Source organism: Cololabis saira, chromosome 9 (assembly GCF_033807715.1).
Source record: "Cololabis saira isolate AMF1-May2022 chromosome 9, fColSai1.1, whole genome shotgun sequence".
Lineage (NCBI taxonomy): Eukaryota > Metazoa > Chordata > Actinopteri > Beloniformes > Belonidae > Cololabis > Cololabis saira.
In genome coordinates, this window is record NC_084595.1 from 34132471 (window position 1) to 34158960 (window position 26490).

Below are 26490 nucleotides of genomic sequence, written 5' to 3' on the forward strand. Positions count from 1 at the left end.
AGGCGGCTTAAAGGCGCAACGTTCCCGCCTCGAACTGGCTGTGTGAAAGGGGCTTATGTATCCATGTTCTTTTTTTTTTTTTTTGTGTTTCACTCATAGTGACATGTACAGTCTTATTTGCTCAGGAGTCAATATAATATAAGTTGTAAAAACAATATCCCATGCACACTCACACACTCACACACACTTATTTTTTGTCTTTATTCTTTATTCTTTATATATTGCATTATTAGTTTGCCATCACTTTTGTGTAGTTTTACTTTCTGTGTTTTTGTATGTTCTTCTTAATCTTGACATGAAATTTTAATATCTTCGGTGGAGGCTTCAAATAAGCCAATTGGGTTTTTTGCCTCTTCCTGCACCTATAGTGTTTATCATTGATATGTCCTGTATATTTTTTTAAAACTGTGCAAAACAATAAACTAAACTAAACTAAACCTGTCCTAAAACTGTAGGAGAAATGCGGGTTTTACACTAAACCTATAAAATCCCTTTTACCATCCACCACCAAAAACACAGGTAACTCTGGCTGCCATCCTTGGATGATATGACCTGTGCAGAGATGTAGCCTATTCATTTTTGTCCTGATGTCTTAAGTCTGAATTATGGTTCTGCGTTACATCGACGCAGACAGCAACACAATTGAGGGTGGGGTGCTCTGGAGAAACCGCCACGCCTAACCAGCGATAAGAAGTTTAGTTTGCCACCTCTGGATGCCTGCGGGTGCTGTGACCATGAAAATGGCCATGGCAGGGTCTCCCGCAGCCAGGAGAGAAAAGAGGCAATAGTCCCCATAACGAGGCCATCAGCATGTGAATCGAGAAGGAAACGGCTCAGCCGCATGACGCGCTCTGCGCGGAGCTCAGCCCCGCTTTACGACCGGGATGAATGAGCAGGGCCATCCTCAAAGTAAACCGGCCCAACGGCGGATACGCGCTAAAAAACCGTTTTGTTAGAACATCACCATTGCAAATAACCGAGCTGTGACAACTCCACCCATTTCCTCACCTGCCAGGGCCCGCTGTGTGCGCCTCTGTGCCAGAGGTGATTCTCACAGGCTCCAATTAGAAAAGGGGAAAGAAGTACATTCGCTTTTATGTGCTCCATGCATACCTTTAACTTAAAGAACAGCGGAGGAAAAAAAAAGTAAACTATTTTCAATATGAATAAGCAAATTAAATGCATTCTTAAAAAGGACGTCAACCTCTAAACTATAATTATTATACATTTTAAATATCACAGTTGTGAAACAAACACCCAAAATTGTAAATATAATAACGACCTTACTAGTTATATTAATAACCGGTCTTGACAGATAGAAAAAGACAAGTTTAGTTATCATTATTTATGGGAAGGTAAAATAAATACATATTTTGAATAACACACAGAGGAAAACTTTATTTTGAATAATTTAAAAATACAGGGTTTGATAAATCTTGTATCACATTTCGTAAATAGTGGTCATCAAATCTTTCCCAACCTTCAATAGCTGCAGGTTTTTTTTGTTTTTTTTTTAAGTTATTTTCAGAAACTACAAGGTGTTGATTGCACTTTTAAACCTTTGGGTGTCTTTGAGTGTGCAAACATTTTACAATTTTTAATTGACATAAGTAGAGATCATGTTTGAAATGAACAAACCCCCCTCTTTACTGTAGCTGCAGCAGGTTCTCAACTTCGATCACTGTAATGACACAGCAGCCACCTCTATCATCAGATTTTGACGAGAAGAAGAATAAAAGGGCTAATTTTCTTCAGCATCCAGCAGCACAGCAGAAATGAAATTTTTCTGCAAAATGTCCCTGTCCAGTTTCCTGCCTGAAACACAGAGAGAAGGCAAATTTAAGCAGATTAAGTACACAAATATAAACACACTAACGGGTTCTGTGTACACAAAGTTATTGTGTTTGCTTCTGCTGCTAGTAATCTCAAATGGTTAATGTTTCCAAACCATCTGCAGAAAATACATCTCAAGCAATCCTTTAAATTTAATAGAAACTGTCAGTAAATGAAGGACTCATAAACTTAAGCTTTTTTTTTTTGTTTAAAAAAAAAAAAAAAAAAAAAAGGGTATGCACATCCTTCCCTGGAAGACCAAAAAAATTAAATGCAATTTTTTTTCCTGAACATTTAAGTGATCCATCAGCACTATTAAATGCATATCAGCAAAAATAATTATCAAATCAAAACATTAACTGAAGTCTGTCCACGTAAGCTAATAAAACGGAATTTATTGCATTGACAATAGTGTGAAGAATTCAACAAATAGCTCCATGGTTTTGTAACCTCACTAAGACCCTTTCTAGTATAAGCACTGCTGGGAGGTGTGGGCCTTACTGAGACTACAGCCCAGTCATATTGAGGCAGAATGTCTGAGATCCCAACTGGAACTACGGTGTGAACTGAGGTAAAGTTCAAACTGGAGTTAAATATGAGTTGGTCATCATTAAGGTTAGGCTTGTGGCTTATAAGGATAACAGTTCAAACTTGTGTTTTGTGAATGCGCACCAATAAAAACCAGCCTGTTAGTCCGTGGGCTCTCCTTCCAAAGCTGCGACGTCTCATTGAGCTCATACAGCTCATGCACCCCCTGCAGCATCACTTGATGGGCTTTACCTGCAAATGATACTAAGCCCTGAAAACACAAGACACATGTGACACCGTAACCAACACCAAATAATAAAGTTAGTGTTATTCATCAATTTAGCTACTGGAGATCTATTGTGCACTTCTATACCTTTAACCGTATGATGATCATGGGTTCCCCTTCTTTGTTACGGAACTTCTTTTCCCAAAGCAGATCCTAAGGCAGTGGGTAATTGTGTTAAATCTTAAAAGGACTTTGTCAAATTAGAGCTAATTAGTGATAGAAAGAGGAATCTGAATGAAAGAGCGTCTTTACTTGGATGAATGAATTCAGGGCATCTTCAGAAAGATCTCCAACCACCTCAAATGTCACAGTTAAAATACTCTGCAGGTGACAAACATAATTAAAATTTATTCAATACAAAAATTACCTGACATATGTGATTTAAAGGATGACGATAATTTTAAACAAAATGCTAAAAGCCACCCTGGGGTAATATAGTCAAACAAGATCTGAAGGAAACAGCATTACATTAAAGCGGTTTTAATGCAATAGTAAATAAGGGTGAGGTCTAGACCACCTATTTTCTTTTTCAGTCAGTATATTGTAGATCTGTTCTCTGGTCTCAAAAAACGGAGCATCAACTCCTCGGCTGGACTCGGGAGATAACAAGTTCACCCAAAGTTTTTGAGATCACACGAAAAGGGCATGGTAGTCTGCTCATTTCTAGAATTACAAATATAATAAGAGTGATTTCTGTCATACAAAATTAGTTTTTGACTTTTAAACAAAATCTCTCCTAATTCATAGTCCTAATCTCTCGTAAAAAAAACTCTGAATTGTAAACTGAACCTCCACATGTTAATATAATATCGCTGTAAAAGTCGGAGACAACTCAGTGTTTTTTTTTTTTTTATTCACCAGATTCTCTATGCCAGTCTCAGGTCTGGGTTCCTGCCTGCTCTGTCTGTTGTATGTAAATACACCTGACGAATAGTTTTGATGGAGCAGAGTTAATGGTTGCTTCTGGGACGCTTATAAATCACTTGACAACACCATGAGATCACTCCCACTGACTACAATGGTCATGATTTACAGTGGCAGGCACGTTGATGCTAATTCATGGCAGTTCTGCAACCTGCAGGACTTGAAAACTGCATTGTGTATCATTGCCAACCATCGCCACTTTACTCTCGTCTGCCAAACGGCACTTGCAGAAGTCTTTTGGTTTATCCAGATGCAACTGTCAAAACATAAACCGTGCTGCCATGCTGTTTTTAGAGAGATATTCTAGTTTTAATTGTTTTTCATCATGTGAATAATCCTATAAATGAGAATGACTGATTCCAAAGGATTTTGAAATGGCCTTATAGCCTTTCCCAGATTGATGGGCAGCAACAATTCCTCCCTTGAGACCACTACTGACGTCTTTCCCTCATGGCCTTATGTTAACATACATCCTCAGGGTACAGACGAGCAAAATGCCTAAACATCGATTCAAATTCATAAATACTTTAATAATCCCGAGGGGGAAATTAATGATCAATTATAATATATTATAATTATAAAGTAATCAGTGTACTTTGTTTTGCCCATGCTGGTTCTGTATTACAGATTATTCGTTCATTTCATACCCAAACAATCCTACAACCGCCATTGGCCTATAATGAGCTGGGATAGGCTCCAGCGACCCCGTGACCCTGCATTACAGATTAGTTATTATATACCATGTGCTGTTAATCTGAAGCAGCAGTTATCTACTTTAAATATACAGTACACTTTGCCATTTTCTCTCCTTATGAATTTTATCTTAAAGCAACACTTGCATTATTTAACCATGAAATGCCGGACTTTATCAGTGTAACGCATACACGAAGTATCTCACATTTCCCTCCATGCAGTGTTTTGTTACATGCACTAACATTGGCACTACTACTTTACAGTTCAGAGATATTTATTTCGCTGCCCTAATGCAGATGAGAAGTGGTCAAATTTGACTAAAAATATGCATCTTCACATGTCAGCTTACTGAAACTAACATGTCTTCACGAGTGCTAAACAAAAGAAGCATTTTTAACACCTCCACTGATGACTTTATCAAAAAACGTGTCAAAAACCACGTCTCTATATGGCAGCTGAAACTCAGCTCCTGTCCTTCTTCTGAACTCCTCTCCTCTTGTCACACAGAAAACACACCCAGTCCCTCCTGTGAATACCTCAATACTTCCTTAGAACATTAAAAGGGCACTTTGCAGATATTTGGGGGTTTTGTGTTGAAGTGTTAAGGTTACACACTTCCTTGTCATTTGGTATAACAACAGAAAAACAGCATTCTCATTTACATGAAAAGAGTAATGCGAGGGTTGGGGGATTTAGTGTGTGCGTGTGTGTTTGGTGGGGCGGGAGGGCTGTCTGAGGGATGGTAGAGGTTCATGCGGGAAAGGGAACCTGAGAGAAAACAGACAACAATGCTGTTATTTACCCACACAAATAACCCTCATCTCTCCTCATCCTGTGATAAAAGTTCATGGGTATAAACCACAACTGAAAACGATACGAGGCCTAATAGCTGCAGGCAGTCCTTTGGTCTGATGATACCAAAGAAAACAAAAACACACAGAGACTAACCCACATGCTGCGCTAAATTCAAATACCTGTAAAGTCATAACATATAGCCAAGGATCTAGACATCCTCGCAAACACTCGGTGGAGAAAAGTCAGGAGTAGCTCGGCGTTTATCGTGTGTATCAGCCATATTGGTTCCAGTTGTAATATAGCAAGAAAACATCAAAAACCTCAAGTTGATCTCAATACAAAAAGCAAAGCAGGGAGGGAGTTTTCACTAGCGTGTCACAGCCTGGGGAAATGCAAAGTACAGTTTTAGCCTGAGGAGAATGAAACCCCCTCTATCCTGTAGGAAACGATGTGTTGAAATAAATTAGCAAACAAAACAAGAAAACCTCTTTTAGAGCCACACGAAGATTAAATTCAGTTCAAACCTTGTCAAGATGTGGTTTAGTAGGTTTCATGAGCTGGATCTTCTCGGCAAGCCTTTCAAATGAGAGAAAATACTTGACACTTACAAATAAAGTTAAAAATAAACATTTAAAAAAAATAAAGATTATTCACAAGCTTCTACAAAGTGAAGCTAGTAAAATTCATGAAATAAAAGCATCAAAAGTAAGACTTTAAATTGCAAATTTGTTAATTTTGAGCAATTGTTGGTTGTAGTAAATCCGGGCCTTACACATTACATCATGTTTATTACATTTGTCAAGGGTTTTGTAACTTTCTTTTCTGATTTCTGGAGCTGCATTTGTGGTTTGTGTGTTTAAAAATGACAGCATAATGCCGACAAAGGTTTGTGTCATGTGTCCTTTAAAAACTAATGGTCTGGGTATTTTGAAATCCCTAGGATAGAGTCTCATATTATTTTACAAGATGACAAAACAGTTTGGGGAAACAGGAAAAAAAATATTTGTGAAAAAGTAGCCAGAAAATAGCTTGTTTATTGCAAATTACCAAAAAGAGAATTTGTTTCTCTAAGATTCCAAAATATGGAGGGAAAGGTCTTTTTTCCTTTTTTTTGACATAAGTGGTCAGAGCTGTTAAACATCAGGTAACCCAGTGGTGATAAACTACGAGTTAAAAAGTTTGGGAAACACAAGCCTTATTTAACGTTCAAGGTCGTCGCACTGGACTATTGTGTGTATGAGGCGTGGATGTGGACTTGGATAAAAATTGACACATCTCCCAGCTGGCAGCAGAGTCAATCAACGTACGTGCAAAGAGCTGGCACAGAGGAAAATAGTTTCATGCCCTTTGAAAGTGAACGCTGATAAAACGCTAGGCCACCGGGGGTTAGTCAGTATGAATCAACAGCTGTTACAGCAGGCGGTTATTATAACTGGTTACTAAAACCAGCGTTTTCTTTGCTGCGTTTCTGTGCTCGCGCCATGCAAAAAAGCCTTGGTGTGAATGAGCAAAGGGGAACAACAAACAAATTCAGTTTAATGACTTTTCTGTGTTCTCTCTTTTCTTTTCTGCAAAAGAACAGAAGTTCTTTTCTTTGTGTTTGATCTCTTAGTTGTGTCTAATGGCACAACTCTAAATGGACCTGCAAAGGCTTTGGAAACGGCAATTAAATCCTACAGGACACCCCCAAACAAACTATTACCCTTATTTCCCCACTTCTCACTGACCTCACAAGGAGGCTAAATTTTGTGTCCAGCTGCTTGAGCCCCGCGTGCTGTTAGTACCACACAGGCAGAGCGGCGGGGGGCCGCTTCAAACAGCCAGCATGGGACTCTGGGGAGGAGGGGCTGAGACTCAAAGGCAGGGGGGTAAAGGAGCTATCTGTTGGGACAAGGGGAACTCCTCGGGAGCCAGCGGACCCACACAGCTCTAATCCTCTGCAGCTGGCCCAGAGACAGTGACTAAGGGCATGTAAGAGAGCTTTAACGCGGCCGCCGGTTCATTCACATGAGGGGATGAACACCGATTCTATTCATGAGAATGACATTCTGCAGGGGATACAGAATGATGACCAACCTGTGGAGTAACAGAGAAATGCTCAATAAAAGAGTCTGTTAATTAGAGAGAAACATGGGAGCAGCATCAAAGACTGCAGGGTACACAGTTCAGACAAAGTGGGGACAAAAGCTGTCCACAGAGATGTAATGAGGTTTTTAATCTTTTACTGGAGGTATTAAAACACACATCAACCACTAAGTATTCATCGATACAATGGAAGTGAAGCGTTTAAAAAGATGTGTTAGGAAAAACCGTTTTGTCTTCATCTCAAACATCATTATTGAAATTTCTTCCTACAACAATGCTGAAAATGCTGCATTGCTCAATGATGTAAAGGTATGATAATCAACTGATGTATCATTTTTAAAAACAGTGACTTAAACTCACAAACATCAGTCCAGTTCGGGCTCTCCTTTGACCAGTTTCTTGAAAATAACACAGTAATAACTATGCTGCATTTAAATGCAAAGTGCAGCCCTTTTTTTGTTGTGTTGCAAGTGTTTTCTTTTTATTATATAGACAGTTGCTCAAAATTTGCACGCAGTAGTTTTGTTGGAAATCAATCAGAAGGATGCATGCATACATTCTCTGGTTAAGAAAATTCAAATGGGACAAAAAAAACTCACGTTTCTCCATCCTTAATGTCAAAGGAATGCAGATCTAGCACATCAGAGAGGTCCACCCTGTATAAAAGGACATCAACATTTCACTTCAGTTCAGTTTGAAACCCAATCATGCTGCATTGGATGACACATTTCAGCTTTTTTCCACAAACAAAACATGAAAAAGTTAGCCGAGTGAACTGACTCAAGTTAAATATTTTGGCAATGTTTTTTCAATTAACCCCTGTCTCCAAAGTCTTTCATCTGCTTCGCCCTGGTCTGAACTCCGTAGGAGGGCGAGGCAGAGCCCAAACACACTCCTTTCATTCACACTGCTTTGTGTCAGGCCCCAATAACGCACAGCATCCTAACACAGAGCGTGTGTACCCACACGTTCGAACACACACACACACACACACATGCATACCGCCTCGTCCCCTTGAAAAAAAGCCAGGGTCAGAGAGCAAAGACTTGTGGGTAACTGGACACCGATGCGGGTCTGATGTTTACTCTGCACGCTGCAATTTGTGTTTGTTTATGTGCACGTCTCTGATGCTGTGTCGTGTCTGAAGCGTTTCATCTTTGACCCAAAGATCTGAGCGGGAATTACACAAAACACAGCAGGGAACCTCGGCCACAGTAAAGCTACTTGACCTCTCAGAAAAGGACCACCTTATTTGTTTGGGGAGGGAAAAAAAAGTTACTTACATTGATCTCTTGGTTTCTATAATCCTGACTAGACCATTTATAGACCTAAGATGAAAGAAAAAACAAAGAAATACCAAATTACAGCTCAGGGTGACTTCCATATCTGCTCCACAGATGCATGAGAAGGTGGATGATCAGTAGTAATTACAGGATATTGACCTAACGGTGTCTCTGACTTGATTTAGTTCCTCTTCAGTCACCAGGTCTGTCTTGTTGATAATGGTAACATCAGCAACAGCAATCTGTCTGGGAACACATGAATAAAAACACTGAATAAGTATGCAAAGTAAACAAGCTTTAAAAAAAAAGAAAGCCTAAACTGATGCTGCCCTGTCAAATCCTCAAACAAACACAAACACACGTCTGTTTCTAACTGTATGGACGTGTGCGTGAGCCTGAACGGGTGGCCATCAGAAATACACTAAATACCAAACTCAGATGGGAGCAGAGTATTGTTTAGTTTAGAGGTGAAAAGACAAACAAGAGACAAAAAGTAAAGGGGTCGTCTTTTTTTTCCATCATGTGTTTGTTCAGCAGCACAACCACATGTCTGCTGGACGCAAACTGCGAGGACCGATAATCAAATGGCAGCAAAAGCATCCACGAGCAGCTGTGACACCTGGTGTGAAAAGTTTGGCTTTTCTGGGGCTGTTTTTCCCTCTTCTACAATGAAACACTCACTACTGGACAAATAAAACTACCACCATGAGATGCTTTATTGTATTATATGACATTTTTTAAATTCACGCCGGTTTAAAAAGAAATACCTTGCTGCTTCATTGATGAGTCCATCTGCCTTTTCCTCTATTAGTTGCTATGGAAAGGGGAGATAATGGACATACGTCTCAAATACAACTACAAACTGACAAAATCATAATAGTGCATTACTGACTTTAAAGATGTTCCAGAAATTAAAGAAAAACAGCAGCAAATAAGACAAACTTGGACATCAGATTAACAAAAAAAAAACAAAAAAAAGAGGCCTCAGATTTATACATATGAAACCACAGGAGATTCTTTTTTCATTTTCTATCTGTGTCGATGTCGGCGCTGGGGGATGCTTTCCAAAACACTTTAATACGTAATAACAGACAGCACAGGAGGTGTTAATCTAGATCCTGACCCCTGACTGTCAACCTGACAGGAATCTGTCACTGCGTGGATCGCCGCAGCTTTTTCTCAGAATGACAAAAATGTATTAAATAAAAGTTAATAGCATGGCCAATCGCTGCTCTCATTTAACATTCTCTGTATTAATAGGAAAAGCTGCCTTTCAGGAGGAGGGATGACACAGAGTGGATCCATCTTTAAACAGATGGATATTTGACGAGACAGACGAGAAGAGAGGCAGGTGAGTCGATGTGACATTCCTATTATAATGGTCACATCTCTGATATCAATTACTCCGTCAGTATGAGTTACACCCCCACTCCTCCTTTCTGGGAGGATTTCCTTCATCTTGTCTCTCTGCACTCGGAGGACAGCAGCTCAAAGGCCATGGAATGTGTCACTTCACTGAATATGACACCCCCAAATTAGAAAGTGTTACTGTCCTGTTTTTTGTTTTAAGTACACCAGAGTGACCAGGAATAAATTTAACAGTGTGCTTAGGCCTAATTTCCTTTATTATTTCTTAAAAGTAAATGTAGAGTATTTGTTGACTGCATAATCAATGCTGATATCTACCTGATTTTCTCATTTTTTTCCCTCAAATCAGACTCTCCCATGTCTCCTGATTGTCTCAGCCACTTGGACTAACTCTTAAGAGCAGTGGGTTTTTCAAAATTGCTAACCACTTAAAAAAAAAAAATTACATTTTAGTCACATACCTGTCGTCCGTACTTGGCATCAATGACAGTGACGATACCTAGAGTAGAATGAACAAAGCATGACAAAGTTTGCACATTCTGCTTTGGATTCCAGTCGCCTTTTGCTCTCTACTTTTGTCTATCTGAGCCACTTTCTCTCAATTATTTGACCAGGACTTTTATTAAACTGGCCTGTCAAAACAGAGAAGACAGCTGAGTATTTAGTGTGATCTGTTCATTTAAAAACACACACATTCCACAACAGGAGTAAAATAAATAAATAAGAAAAAACGTTCTAAAATGAAGCCAAGCATTTCCTCAAGACTTCAGTGCAATTGGAGCTTTTATGAGTCTAAAAAAAAATCAAAAAAATGAGGGCCGCTCAGTGGTTAAAGCAGGCGGTCCATGTACTGAGGCTACAGTCCTCCTGCAGCGGTCGCAGGTTTGAGTCCTGACCTGCAGCCCATTCTCTCTCCCTAGCCTCTTCCTGTTTACACTTTGAATAAAGGCCGCTAGAGCCACAAAATCTTGATCTTGAAAAAATGAAACCGCATCACTCAATTCAGATATAAAGCTGATTTAATGGAAGAAAGCCTCAGTTAAAGTTACACGTTCATGTTATTTATTTGGAAAGGTTTGAGTTAATCAGAAGAGTCATAAAAGTCAATACTCTTACCATCTAAATAGATGTCACTGCCGAGCTCCGCATCGACCCAGAACATGGCTGCTACGGCTCCTACCGATAGAAGCCAGTAAGTTAGAGTTCATACAAGTCAAAAATGGGACCGCCGAAATATCTTTCAGCTAGTAACCTGGTAATTCACTGTCCTTCAAAAGAATTATAGACAGCTAACAATAAAAATGTCACCAAATGTATGTGTACTCAAAACTTAACATTATCAATACAATTTAAATTTAATTTTAATATACTTAACAATTAAACTGAAGAAAATGACCTGTCAAATGATCCATTAATAATTTCAACCTATTAGATGTCAGACAACCTCTTTTCATGTCTTTGTTTTTTTTTGCAAACAACTTAAAACCCAATCAGATTCAATTTGCAAGACTGTAAAACCACATTTACAAACAACGATTTGATGGAAGCTAACTTGATGCACTCCTATTTATATTCATATATCAATATACATAGCCGTATCCAAATCTGACGTATTTTTTTTCCGGGTGTGCTCTGAGGATCAGATACCAAACATAATCAGAAGTTTTCAGTTGTGTTTTTGCTTCTGGTATATTTGGTTTGTTTCTATTTTGCCGTGGGCACGGTAGTAACGAGACCGTATGCTGCCATGCCACCCACAGCTTGTACACATAATGCACTTTTGTCAAACTGTTAAGTGAGAATAAGAAAGCATTGCAAATATTTGATGGATGAATAATGAAAACACAGCTTTTGAGTGGCATGTTTTACATAACTCATCCAACCTCTTCCAAAAAAGGAAGGAGAGAACCCCCACGGGACCTCTTATGATTGGCAGCGCTGCTGGAGCCAGTGACAGGCCTGTCCCGGTCAATAACAAACCAGAGGTGTGAAAGAGGACTGAGGACGGCCCAAAGCAGAGCGCGCTCTCTCGGCCCTGACTGAAAGGCTGAGAGGTGCGTGTCTGTCTGTGCCGCTACCTGTTGACACCTGTCACTAAGCAACACATAAGAATCGTCATTGCAGCTCTCGCTCTGTAATAGCTTTTATATTGAAATCCTGATTTTCACTGAAGAAATTAATGGAAAGTTAGATTCATCTGGCTGACCCTGGATGTTCTGCCACAGAAACACAAATCTGATCCTCAGTTACAAACAAGCCTAAATCCTGATCTGGGCTTCACATGGTAAAAAAAACAACATTCAAACACATGGACATAAAAAAAAAAGGCTGTGTGCTATTGTCAGATCTATTCATCCCATATACGCTAATTGATGATTATTTGACGACACTGGAAATCAAATGTAAATGTTACATTTAATTGTCATTCTCATTTTTACTTTATAGTCGTATATCACCTTACTTTGGATCCGTTTCTACTCTTCATTATATGTGGATTTAAGGGGAAAATGGCAAACAATCCTCATTCCAAGCTTGTATTATCTGACTAATAAAGCCGATGCTAATATACTTCACAGTACATTCTAAGGTTACTCATGCAAATGAAATCCAAGAATACAAATACAGATCTGTAAATTGTGATAAAATTTCAGAATAACGTTCGTCAGTATGAAATTTTGGCCCAAAATCAATATCGGATGCCAGTGATCCTCGGATCCTCAGGCAGCACTGCAATAAAAAAAAAAAAGAAAAAAAGAAAAGGGGTTGAAAAAAAAAACAACTCCCAAATAATTGTGCTGTGACACTACTTAATCATCATGCATTACATAAGAGCTTCGCCTCAGAATAATCCTTTGCTTGAACATCCTCTGCCTTCATCATCTGACTATTTTCTCTGCAGCGGTAGAGGCAATCGCAATCATTTGAAGACTAAAGATGGTTTTGTTCATCTTCTTCAACATTAATTTTCTTTTTGTTGCTTTGCAGAGAAGTCTTGCAGGATGAAAGATGGAGAGTTATGAGAATTACGCCTATTTCATGTTTTGAATTTATTTGGTGCAAAAGTGTAATGGAGATGCAACTTGCCATCCACAAAGGCAAAATAAAGCTTCATCATACAAAGTATAGGACATGTTCCTTAAACTGCTCGATTTTCTCATGAGGCAAAATAGAATATTCTCTTGTGGTCAGACAAATGAAAGTTTGAAATTCTTGATGGAACACATGAAAACTGCTTACTCTGGACAACACGGGGGAGAGGGACCATCCAACTTGTCATCAGGGCTCAGTTCAGAAGCCTGCATCTCTCATGGTACGGTACAAATGAGTGGAAAAGGCTACTTCCAAATCCAAAAAGAAAACAATCCTAAGCGGTATATGCATTTTTTACAACAACATATGCTCTCACTCAGACATCTTTTTAGGAAGGTGTTGCATCTGTCAGCAAGACAATAGGTGGATTTCCATTACACTTTGTTGCAAAACAAAAGCAAATTTGCGACAATGGTACCACTGCAGGGGGCCGGTGTTTCCACTGAACGGTGTCTTTCTTTTATGAGCGTAACTCTCCGTATCTTATCCTGTAAGGCTTTTATTCAAATCAAAGAAGAAGACTTCGACTTTAAAGAAGACGGAATAACATCTTTATTTTTGACAGGCAACTGATGATCATTCAAATGATTGTTAAAAGGCAAAGCCATTATATAATGCAGTAGTTCTTATCGACTAAGTAGTGTTACAGCACAACTACATTGTATTGAAAAAGCCAAAAATAGCTGGAAAACATTTTGATGACTTTAGACATCACATCCACTGCTGACGGGACATGCAAATACCTAAAAGGTGTTTCCATTACACTTTTGGATTATCAACATTTCTGTAAAACCATCTCATGAAAGCAAAAAAAAAAAGTTTTTTCAATATTTGGCAGTTTTCTCAAATGATAGGTGTTTCCATGACAGGTTTTTCTTTCCAACATTTAGGTATTGCACAAATCTTTCACCAATTTAGTGCATCATGAAATGGAAAAACCCACAGGACTGTTAAGCATGCTTAAATCCTGCATAAGACACAAAGGGGACAACGATCATCAGCAACTGGTCTCCTCAGTTCCCAGACATGTGTGGACTGTTAGAGTAGAGGATGCCTCACATTATTTTGAAAATGTCACGAATACCAATTTTTTTCTTCTCAAGATGATACAATACCTTATGTTAAACATCTGATGCGTTTCTTTGTGTTAATGTAAATAAAATATGGCTTTATGTAATATAAAAAGCATTGCATTCCATCTTTATTTTCATATAACACAACAGAATTAAGATTGTATGATCATAGAGATCTCTTTATATTGGTTCACTAGTTTGTACTTAATTAAGATGACCCATTTAGCCTCTCTCAAGAATATGAAAGTCACTGCTATAAACTTCACTAGATGTTCATTATATGGTAATATATTATATGGTCAAATCCAAGCATCTATACAAAATGAATGAGTCATTAGTATAGTCTATTTTATTTTTTATTTTCATTTGTAAAAGATCAACGTACCAGAGGCTAGTGCCTCAGTAGCTTTTTCTAGCTAGTTTTACTGCATTGTGTGGTTTTATCAAATCCAAACCTTGCGGAGAACCGGAGAAAGGACGAACACTTTATCTGCCAACGTAAGCCAGATAAATTGTCAGCATTGACAGTTTCCCCATTCTGGTCAAAATAAAGCCGCCTGAAGAACCTGGTCAGTGTTGATAGGTTCGTTATGTTGAATACAGTCCAACCTGCTCTGCTATGAAGCAGTGTCATCTAATCAAGATCATCATCGCACACATTAAGTTGCAAAATGCAAGGCAAGTTTATTTCTATAGCACAAGAGGTGACATACATACAATACAAAGATTCATAGTGGAAAATATACTATTTTAAACACATTGTTGTGTTAAACATCTGCATCAATTAAATTAACATGCAGAAATCAATGTGTTCTGCATCTGCATGTGTATGTATGCGTGTGTGTGTGTGTGTGTGTATGTGTGTGTGTGTACATATTTCAGTAGAGCCAAGTGATGTTATTGCCAGCCCACGCACACTTCTAAGTAAAACAGCTGGAGAATGCTGTTTTACAACCAGCAAATAACAGCTTATTTGCTGCAAAGGCCAAAGATTGTACAGTTTATAATCAACCACAGATATATAAGATAAGATCATTTTAATAAATGTATGTTACCTGGATCAGCGAGCCCTGTGGTTTCTAACAAGATGTAGTCAAACTTTCCTTTCTTCTCCATCAGGTTTTCAATAGCTTTGAACCCATTGTCCCTGAAAAGCACAAGATAAAATAACATATTAGACTGAAAAAAACTAAACACCAGACATGCAATCCTAGTCACACTGTGGTCACACCTACTCATTCAACGGTTTTTCATTTCTGTCATGGTTCTTTAGATTGCATAAAAATACTAAAGACATCTAAACTTTAAAAAAATATTTGGTTGAAATTTTAAAATAAGCACATGCTTTGGACTGTCAAATCTTAGGCTTTAGCAGCTGTAATAAATATTGATTCCATTTATCTTCAATATTAAATTTATTTTAAAGAAAAAAAATATTAATTCTTACATGGTAATTACCCCAAGTTAGAACACATTTTTTCTAAACACAAAGTAATGGAAAATAGTAAGTGGGGATAGAAAAACAAACAAACAAAAAAAAAAACAAATTGCAGCCACCACCACCATCAAAGCGCCTCCTCCGCGCTTTAGTATGCAAACCACACGGCCACACCTGAGTTTCACAAAGGCATAGCCGATGGATAAAGAACTTAAAAGTGGACTCATCAGATGTTAGTACAGATTTTGTTTTTATATGTTATAATTGGTCTCTCTCATTTGCTTAACATTTTCAGGATTTTTTCTGGAGGAGATTTTCTAGTTTTATTATGAAGAGATTCACAGGAGACAGTAAAGTGGGAGTCTTATCATTACCCTGGACTCGTTCTACAGTGCCATTGGACGATGTTGAAATGGTTCCTCCACATGAACTTTGGGAATCAATGAAGATTGTGGATCTCTGAGGGTAACTCCATTACGTGCCTTTACAATTTCTTAAGCGTTAGCTGACTTTCTCAACTAGTACAATAAAACTTTGACAATGACTAACCTGCATGTTTTTTGGGAAATAATATTTTTTTTCTTTCCCTAAGCAAACACTGGTTTCTATAATATATTTAATTACAGCAGTTGAATGTGCTGTTTGCTGTAAAAACTGAAAAAGTTGTAATTGTGCAAAGTAAGAAACCTGTACATAGTTTTTTCACATAAAATAAAATTTGTCTTATCGCATATTCAGTTTGAGTAAAGGCATACATTTTAGGCAACATTAGGAATCATTTTTTTGCTTGTAGAAATATAAAGTGACAAAAGCCCCAACGTGCCAAAGTTTGAGCAGCTCTTAAAATTTGAGGAACCAGATAACTCTAACCAAAGTTATACACTAATTAAAATTGTAGGGCTAAGATTTTTTCAGTCAGTGATACAAAAGTTCGGTGAATGAGAATTTCAAAGCATAATAAAAACCTTAAAGAGCAGCTATGTGTTCCTCTATATTAAAATAACTTTGGTAAGGATACTTGAAAGAATCATAGGAAAATTAAAAATGGATTTAAAAGCTCCAATATTTTCAAAAAGAGGAGCCAAATCAAACTTTTGAACATGGAAAAGTTGTCATGCTTAAAAAAGAAAAGTGTTTTCTTCGTTTACCACTACTGATACCGTATTACCAGAAAACTTAGTATGTGCATGTAAGAGGAGAAGCATTACTTTGGATTTTATAGTAGCACTAGCACACACACACACACACACACACACGCACACACACAGTACAGTAAATAAATACTAAATTGCTAACTTTTTTTTTTTTTTTTAAACATACTTGACAGAGCAACAGAGGCAGCCATTTCTGAGTTCCAGCCACTCCTCATACAGCTCTCCTCCTTGGCTCACTGCAAGTGACTTCTCAAGGGCGCTACCTGCAGAAAGAGGGAGGAAGAGCAAGCAGCAGAGCAGGTGACCAAGACAGGAATTTATATCATTTAAAAATGCTGTTCAGATTGTTTAAAACCCATTTCAAAAGGCCAAATATAAACGAGTTTAAGAGGTCAAATCAGCCTCTGATTAATTACTTATGAATGCAGGATTACAGTCAAGTGTTATTGGTATTTAAAATTGGTATGATGCTGCCCTCTTTTGGTGAGTTTAGAAAATACAACTTAAAACAGGAAACACGAACATGACACCGAGTTCATTAAAGAAACAGAAAAGAGCATCTTTATTTAGCCTGAAATTAAACACCAGTTCACCAGGCCAGCGCTTTTGATACACGTGAGTGATAATAGCACTTTACCTTCTCCAAATTCATTGAGAATGACTGCAATCCGCTTGTTGTGTTGCTCTGTTAAGATGTAGTTCAAGAGTGTAGTCTTCCCAGCTCCTGTACATAAATACACACATTCACATTTCTAAGAAATGACGGTATTAATGTATCGAAGTATTCTTTATACAAATGAACTTGAGTGAACAATAGCCAGGTGCTTTGAGGATATAATCTCCTTCATAAGCCCAGACAAGCTGTGTCTGCAGATCTCACCCAGGTAGCCCGTGATAATGGTGACAGGTATTTGCTCCCCAGGGCGAACGATGGGCACCAACTCTGGACAATCATCTTCATCCTCCATTTCTAGTCTTCAAAACTGGAAACTGTGTTTGAATTCAGACCTGATATGATGAGTAAAACCTCAAGTCACATTTAGTTGCGTCTTATTCATGCTCGTCTCTGTCAAAGATTAAGGGTAGTCCGCATTGTAATACATGTGCGAGCCTAAATGACAAAAAAAAAAAAAAAAAAAATAGGAATCTAAAAACAGCAACTAGAAAGTGCACAAGCTACACGCCCCGGTGTCAGCAGAGCAATAAAGTGGTTCTCACAGAATAACAATAACCATGGTAAACATTTCTCACCTGCTCAAGTACCTCAGAAAAAGACCCACCTTCTTCAGTCTACGGAGACAAAGACAAAAACCAACCTAGACCTAATTATGTAAAAGTTTTCACGGATAAAAATTCTCCTGCTGGGTTGTTATTCTTGCAGCGTGCTACACCGAATGACTCCGTCAAAACACTGAAGCTACAACAAAGGTTCCGGCTCCTTAACCGTTTCGTTCCCGATCTATGAAATACGCAATAACTAAAGGCTTTAGATAATACTATCATAATTAAACCAAATAAATTCACGGTGAATACTCTAACATTGAGATTATCTTGCTTGTAGCAGTCTAAATGGGGTGTAATATATAAACAAACCACGAGACGGCGACAGAATCGACATTGTTATGTCAACCACATGGCTAAGAAGATGCGAGTGGTTTCAGCATTAGGATTGAAGTTAGTTTCTGAATGTCTTACAAAACATTTAAGATTCTTTAAAGTTTATAAATTGTATACAGGATAAAACACATACAAATAATATCAAAACCAACAACAAATTTTTCTCATACTAAAGTAATTTAACTCTGATGGAAATATCAAAATACTCCATAGCCTATATGTAAAACGTCAAACCTGAACTGGCCCTGGTGTTTTCTGGCCAACCTTTAACTTGGAAAAGCAACATTCACACTTATGAGTGAATGTTGCACCCAGAGTAATGTGTTGAATTTTAACTATTTTAATGGTCTGGATTATTAAACCATTAAATGATATTATTCCATAAGATTTGTTAGACACAGCAAAATCATTTCCCATGCTATTGTTCCCATCCTTATCCATTAGAAGTCTCAGCATGTCCAAGCAAGAGCAGCTCCTCTGCTCCATTTCAGCGTAAGACAGAGTGCATGCTGCTTCTGGAATAAGTCCATTAATGCAAGACATATTACCCGTAGGCTACTATAAAAAATGTTCTTCTCAGATGTGCTGAAAACCACAAGCATTGACTCATGTTGTTGGGAGCCATGGCTAATTACTGTGCCACTAAGACTGAATGTATATTGTCACGACAAAAATTAATGCAGTTTTAATAAATGCAGTATTCAATTTACCATAGTACAGTGAAAAGTAATGTTAATTTTAAATTTGCTAATACCCAGGGGTGCACACAAGCCGGTACTCGAGGGCCAGTCTACTGCATGTTTTAGATGTTCCCTGCTTCAACACAACACTGACAGATATGACCGTGTCACTGACAGAGTTGTGTAAACCTGACATGCTGATGATGATCAGTGATTAAAATCAGGTGTGTTGAAGCAGGGAAACATCTAAATTTTAAAACATGCAGTAGACTGGCACTTGATTACCGGTTTGTGTGCACCCCTGCTAATACCGGTATTATAAGTTTCATGTGAGGTATTCCTAATTAGTATCTAACATTTTTTTTAAATCCACATTTTATGAAAATTGCAAGCTTTTACCTTTTTTATTCAAATTTAATTCATGTTCTTATGAAATGTAAGATTGATTTAGAACTATCGTTATTCTGTGCACTGTGTTAATTTTCTTAAAAAATTGTTAAAATATGTTATTCAGATTCTTAGATTCAGATTCAAAATTGATTGCATTCAGTTCATTAATTGCTTTCTTCTTTTTTTGTAATTATGTTTTAAAACTATTACATGACCAATGATAATACGTATACTTCTTTTTCATATAAAATTTGATTTGGTTTGGCTTTTTTTCAGTCAGGTTGACTGGTCAGTCAACACTTATGTTATCCTTGCCAAACAAAACTCAGTTAGGTCACTGATTGTACCCCCTGTGCTAGAAGAATACACAGTCTTAAAAAAGTGTTTAAGGGTACATTCACACTTGTAGTTTGGTATGTTTGGTCCGGACTAAGAAATTATGCCTTTAATTTGGTTTGCAAGTTGAAAATCCTGGTTCATTTGTCATTTATAATAGGCTTCTGACACTGGATGGACCAAAATACACAACAGGACAAATGAAAAGGTCACAACCTGATCAAACATAACTGGTTTGTTTAGTACTGTGTTTCCCAACTCTGGTCCTTGCGGCACACTGTCCTGCATGTTTTAGATGTCTCCTTGCATCATCACACCTGATTCAAATTGATGGTTGTCACAAGCTTGTCATCAAGGTCTGCACAAGTATGTTAATGGTCCATTCAGTTGAATCAGCGAAAGAGACACATTCTAATGTACAACATTGTACAAAAGCAACTGGTCTGCACAACTCTCTTGATGACACAGCAACTTGTATCACAGTGTGCTGAATCAGGGTAGCATCTAAAACATGCAGGACAGTGTGCCTCGAGGACCAGGGTTGGGAAACACTGCAATGGGTGGATGACTTTTACTCTGTGCTCCTGATTCAAAAGTTAGCATCACTTTCAGCTCGTCTTCAGCGTCATGAACTGAGCCAAGTGTTGTGGAGCAGGGAAAACACCTGAAATATATAGGACAGTAGGTCCTGACCTGGATTAAAGAACATTATTATATATACAGTTGTATGGAAAAAGTGTTTGCCCCCTTCCTGATTTCTTATTTTTTAGCATGTTTGTCACACATGTTTCAGATCATCAAACAAATTTAAATATTAGACAAAGATAACACAAGTAAACACAAAATGCAGTTTTTAAATTAAGGTTTTTATTATTAAGCGGGAAAAAAATCCAAACCTACATAGCCCTGTGTGAAAAAGTGATTGCCTCCCCTGTTAAAACATAAATTAACTGTGGTTCATCACATCTTTGGAAAGCTGAGTTCAATTTCTCCAGCCACAGCCAGGCCTGATTACTGCCACATTGGTTCTCAATCAAGAAATCACTTAAATAGGACATGCCTGACAAAGGGAAGTAGACCAAAAGATCCTAAAAAGCTAGACATCATGCTACGATCCAAAGAAATTCAGAAACAAATGAAAAACAAAGTAATTGAGATCTATCAGTCTGGAAAAGGTTACAAAGCCATTTCTAAAGCTTTGGGATTCCAGCGAACCACAGTGAGAGCCTTTATCCACAAATGGTGAAAACATGGAACAGTGGTGAACCTTCCCAGGAGGCCGGACGCCCAAAATGACCCCAAGAGCACAGCAACGACTCATCCAAGAGTCACGAAAGACCCCAGAACAACATCCAAAGAACTGCAGGCCTCACTTGCCTCAATTAAGGTCATTGTTCATGACTCCACCATAAGAGAGAGACTGGGCAAAAATGGCCTACATGGCAGAGTTCCAAGACGAAAACCACTGCTGAGCAAAAAGAACATGAAAAGGCTCGTCTCAGTTGCCAGAAAACATCTTGATGATCCCCAAGACTTTTGGGAAAATACTCTGTGGACTGACGGGACAAAAGTTGAACTTTTTGGAAAGTGTATGTCCCATTACATCAGGTGTAAAAGTAACAGCATTTCAGAAAAGGAACATCATACCAACAGTAAAACATGGTGGTGGTAGTGTGATGGTCTGGGGCTGTTTTACTGTTTCAGGACCTGGAATACTTGCTGTGGTAAATGAAACCATGACTTCTGCTGTCTACCAAAAAATCCTGAAGGAGAATGTCCGGCCATCTGTTCGTGACCTCAAGCTGAAGCGCACTTGGTTTCTGAAGCAGGACAATGATCCAAAACACACCAGCAAGTCCAGCTCTGAATGGCTTAAGAAAAACAAAATGAAGAGTTGGGAGTGGTCTAGTTAAAGTCCCGACCTGAATCCGATTGAGATGCTGTGGCATGACCTTAAAACGGCGGTTCATGCTCGAAAACGCTCCAATGTGGCTGAATTACAACAATTCTGCAAAGATGAGTGGGCCAAAATTCCTCCACAGCACTGTAAAAGACTCATTGCTAGTTATCGCAAACGCTTGTTTGCAGTTGTTGCTGCTAAGGGTGGCCCAACCAGTTATTAGGTAGGGGGCAATCACTTTTTCACACAGGGCCATGTAGGTTTGGATTTTTCTTTCCCCTTAATAATAAAAACATTTAAAAACTGTATTTTGTGTTTACTTGTTATCTTATCTAATATTTAAATTTGTTTGATTATCTGAAACATGTGCTACAAAGTGCTACAAACATGCAAAAAATCAGGAAGGGGGCAAACACTTTTTCACACAACTGTAATGGGGATGGGTTTGCTTTCTTTGTGCTCAAACATGTCTGTCTATGGTCTGACCAATGGGGAAGCATTCGCCCACTGCGCGATGTTTATGTCAAAATGATTCAATCAAAAAAAAAAGACTTCAAAACTTTTTTCACCTCAATCAACAAAAAAATCACTTCAAATCGAAAAAACATATTTTCAATCCCAAAAAAAGTGTTCAAATGCAATTTTTTGGGTCTCAAATATTTTTTTTGCATTCAAACACTTTTTTTCTTTGATTGAAAAAGTTTTTTTTATTGAAGTGATTTTTTTTCATTGAAAATATTTTGTTTCTTATGCTCATTTTGAAGCAACTTCTTTTTTGATTGAATGATAAATACACAAATGTCCTACCCAAACACAAACCCAAACACAAAAAACACTACTTCAATAAAAAAAGTTGCTTCAAACTAAAAAAACTTCCCTTCTATCAAAGAAAACATTTCCAATCAAAGAAAAACAGTGTTCGAATGCATTTTTTTGAGTCTCAAATATTGTTTTTGCATTCAAACACTTTTCTTCTTTGATTAAAATCATTTTTTTTGATTGAAGTGAATTTTTTTTAATTGAAAATATATTTTTTGATTGATGCAATCTTTTTTTGATTGAATAATTAAGACACAAATCTACCTCCATACAATTCACTCCTTCTGAGGACGTATTTATTATTCATTCAAAGTTCCATTAAATGGTCTCCTGTCAACCTATTCATAAACAAATCCAGGAAAAATAAAAATAAAAAATAACTGTATTGTACGACGGAGTATTAGGGCCAAACTAAGACAAAAAAAATTTGGAAATTACGAGAATAAAGTCATAATATAATGAGAATAAAGTCGTAAAATTACGAGAATAAAGTCGTAATGTTCTGAGAATAAAGTCGTAATAGAATAAAGTCATAATATTATGAGAATAAAGTCGTAATATTACGAGAATAAAGTCGTAAAATTACGAGAATAAAGTCATAACATTACGAGAATAAAGTCGTAATATTATGAGAATAAAGTCGTAATATTACGAGAATAAAGTCGTAAAATTCCGAGAATAAAGTTGTGACATTACGAGAATAAAGTCATAATGAATAAAGTGGTAATTTATGAGAATAAAGTCATAATATTATGAAAATAAAGTGGTAATTTATGAGAACTCTAACAGGAAGAGCAGTCTTCTCCCTGTGTTAAAATGAAGAATATTGAGCATCTTGTGAAGTTATATTTATATATTTATAATATATAAAAAACTTTATTCTCGTAATATTACGACTTCTCATTACATTATGACTTTATTCTCGTAATTTCCTTTTTTTGTTTTTTTTGTTTGGCCCTAATACTCCGTCGTAGTATTGGGATTGGTGGATGGGTTTGCTTTCTTTGTGCTCAAACATGTCTGTCTATGGTCTGACCAATGGGGAAGGCAGCATCGACCCACTGCGTGATGTTTGTGTCAAAATTATTCAAAAAAAAAAAAAAGACTTCTAAACTTTTTTCACTTCAATAAAAAAAAAAATCACTTAAAATCGAAAAAAACAAACATTTCCAATCAAAGAAAAACAGTGTTCGAATGCATTTTTTTTTTAGTCTCAAATATTTTATTGCATTCAAACTTTTTTTCTTTGATTGAAATCATTTTTTTTGATTGAAGTGAATTTTTTTGATTGAATAATTAGACACAAATCTTCCTCCATACAATTCACTCCTTCTGAGGACGTATTTATTATTCATTCAACGTTCCATAAAATGCTCTCCTTTCAAGCTATTCATAAACAAATCCAGGAAAAATAAAAATAATAAAAATAAAACAGTGTCTTTGTGGCAGCTCCTCGCGGCAGCGAGGGTGCGCACATGCCTCATCCATCTTGTCCCCGCTCGCGCCGGGCGGGATGCCTCGCAGATAAAGGATGATTTATGGTCCTGCGTTAAATCGACGCAGAGCCTACGGCGTAGGTTACGCGGCGATGCGCACCGTACGGTGCGTCTCGCCGCGTACCCTACGCCGTAGGCTCTGCGTCGACTCTGCGTATACTCTGCGTCGATTTAACGCTGAACCATAAATCCTCCTTTAGGCTTAACGCGGAAGTTTCCACCCAGAACAGCTGCTGCCGCTGTCAGCGTGAGCGTGGATGTGGTAGCGGAGCCGCAGCGGGGGGAAGGAGCCGTGCGCGGGTCACAGGGAGCGGGCGAGACCGCGTTAAACACCAGAGTCACCGCGGCTGGACTTCGGACTCGCTCATGGCTTCTCTGGGCAGCGCGGAGCGGCGAGCCTTCGCGCTGAAGATCAACAGGTAACAACAAACCCCGCATGCATGTGTCAAATACTGGCTGTTTTAACCCAAACAGGTAGGTTTGTAGCGGCGATACCTCCACTGGAGTGTGGGAGGGAGCTCTCCCTGACATTTGCTGGGGATTCCACAGTGGAGCAGGCAGCCACATGTTGTGAATGCTGCTGCTGCTGCAGGTTCATTCTTTCTGCCCCAGAAAAAAAGCAGCCTGAAGGGTCAACATTCAACTTTTCTTTAGTTTTATTGAAAATAAAGTGTTTTTTTTTTTTTTTTATCCCAACAGGCTCGTGATCAGGTAATAAACAATCCCCCTTTCTTTAGTTAGAATAAGATAACATCGTGGACTTTGTGGAAACAAGCTGAACTTTATCCTCTGAATGTACAAATTCGTACACTAATATCATTGTCATTTCCTCCTCTCGACCATGCAGATCCTATGGCTAGTAGGACCAATTTTATCATTTCCTGTGGCGGGTAAGGTCTGAAAAAGCTCATAGAGCTTGTAAAAATAAGGAGGGATGTTGTCATAGTTCCTGCTTTGACACTGGCCAGGTGTAGAGGAAGTCTATTGTGTGCGATGCCCCCTTAGTAGTACAAATCATGAACAAAAATAAACTAATTGTTAGTATGGTTAACACTTCTGGCATATATAAAGCTTCTGTTGGATGTATTTTACCACAGTTAAGCAGGCCAAAGCCTGCATAGTTTGTGTGCAGTGCTGCAGAAAGTATGTGCAGAATATTTTATTGTCAAATTTCTGTTATGGGAATATGATGAGGTCCTTGCGCTTATTCTTAGATTGGAAAGAAGAATCGTCATAACCTTCACCCTATCCTCTGAAACTCTGAATTGAAACTGAAATATTAACCTCACGTTAATTGACAACCAAGTCCATCTCAGAGTTGGTCGAATACTCTCTCCTCCGGTCCTCTGTCCACCACAAGAAATGTGAGGAGAAATCATGGCTGTGCGTTTTAGTGCTGTGTTGTGCAGAGCTGAGCTCAGCTGCTCAGATGTGAAGGATCTTGGGTTGCAGCCTGACTCCAGTGATGAGCCAGCAGAGAGGTTGGCTATTAGATGCAGCACTGTGGTGCAGCTTGATGTTGTGTGCTTCATAACTACAATGAGGATGCTGGACATCCAAGCTCTTGAACAGTCAGGTTAAAAAAGACATTTCTGAGTTTTTTTCATTGAACAAATTCAGTTGATATTTAACATTAAATATCAATGTCTTTTAAAGTCTGAGTTGTCTAGACTTTATATTGAACTGGTGTAGTTTGTCATTGCAAGAACACTGGTAACAAAGAAAATAATTAGGCTTGAAAAAGATGGACTTGTCAGAGGAGGTGTACTGAAATCAATTGGCTGCATTTGAAAAAGTAAACAAACAAAAGAGAATATGGTAGGAAGTTTTCTGCGAGCCGTAATATCATTTTCATATAATCTAAACCTTTGAGGATTCAGCATTAGATACAAACTGTTGGTAAACCTCAAAACCCCAGACAGGTCAGGGTGGAGATTTTCTCAAGAAATACAAACAGGAACTGTTTAGAGTTTTGAAGCACAGATCTATGAACGGCTAACAAAAAATGCCTTGCAAAATGGCAAATGAAGTAAAAGAGAAGGAGTCGAAAAAAAAGAAAGGATGAGTGACTGAGCTAACACCATCATGTCTCGCAGCTGGATGGTGACTGGGGTGTTTATATAGCTGCAAAGCTCCTGAAAGAATGGAATTTATTTTACCATTTAATCGCTGAGATTAACAACATGATTTATGCAGAGCAGTCAGCTTCAGCTTAGGTATTGAGCAGGACAATTACCTTAAATATACTGCAAAAGTAACTAATTACCAAAGCAAAATCTATACTAAACCTGATGTTAGTCTGATAAAGAAGTGTTCAGTCTGTTAAGGACTTCCTTTGATCAGGGAATATACCAAAATTAAAGCTGGGACCTGGCATTACATGCAGTTTTTATGAATTGGTACTGGAGTAATACTTTCAGTTTGGACATTGTGTGTTATTTCACACAGTTATCTAGTGGATTAAATTGTGCGTGCATGGAATGGTCAGAAAAAAGAATGAAAAAAAAATGCAATCACAGCAATAAAATCTAGACAATCACAAACTGTTATACAATGAGGAACAATGGTCACAAGTTTTAAGGTCAGCATCAGCAAAAAAAACCCTAACCTTTTAATACAAGCCATAGTTGTAGACCGGGATTTGTTGAGTATAACATTTTGAAAGAGTGTTTGTCTTTGCACCCCTTAAACAATCAATAATC

General features: G+C 38.0%; 2 protein-coding genes across 3 annotated transcripts in view; one reads left to right on the top strand and one right to left on the bottom strand.

The window, feature by feature from the left end:
• Positions 1-1326: 1326 nt before the first annotated feature.
• Positions 1327-18055, bottom strand: cbwd (COBW domain containing). Of its 2 annotated transcripts, none has more exons than XM_061729347.1 (16): positions 17802-18055; positions 17431-17558; positions 17188-17274; positions 16717-16813; positions 15014-15105; positions 10912-10971; positions 10257-10294; positions 9195-9241; positions 8587-8673; positions 8428-8472; positions 7744-7800; positions 5584-5635; positions 2900-2968; positions 2735-2800; positions 2506-2632; positions 1327-1815 (listed from the first exon to the last, which is right to left on the bottom strand). In XM_061729347.1, exons 2-16 carry the CDS (start codon positions 17516-17518, stop codon positions 1742-1744), a joined length of 1086 nt encoding a protein of 361 aa, XP_061585331.1. In that variant the 5' UTR covers positions 17519-17558; positions 17802-18055; the 3' UTR covers positions 1327-1741. The 2 variants fall into 2 exon arrangements, with proteins under 2 accessions (XP_061585331.1, XP_061585330.1); XM_061729346.1 differs by having other exon boundaries at positions 17431-17540; positions 17802-18052.
• A 5981-nt stretch (positions 18056-24036) lies between these two features.
• The window catches only part of dock8 (dedicator of cytokinesis 8), a 69249-nt gene continuing 66795 nt past the window's right edge, over positions 24037-26490 (top strand). The window contains exon 1 of the mRNA XM_061729348.1: positions 24037-24207. Within this exon, the coding sequence (XP_061585332.1) occupies positions 24155-24207 (53 nt within the window). The 5' untranslated portion in view covers positions 24037-24154. The remainder of the gene's footprint in view (positions 24208-26490) is intronic.

What these genes read in the sequence shown, in the direction of transcription:
- cbwd (XM_061729347.1), bottom strand. Translation starts at nt 17,518, where the DNA reads ATGGAGGATGAAGATGATTGTCCAGAGTTGGTGCCCATCGTTCGCCCT. An exon ending in CAAGTCAGAGACACCGTTAG is followed by an intron (nt 8,473 to 8,586) that starts GTCAATATCCTG and finishes CTTTCATCTTAG; the next exon opens with GTCTATAAATGGTCTAGTCA. An exon ending in ATAGAAACCAAGAGATCAAT is followed by an intron (nt 7,801 to 8,427) that starts GTAAGTAACTTT and finishes CCTTTTATACAG; the next exon opens with GGTGGACCTCTCTGATGTGC.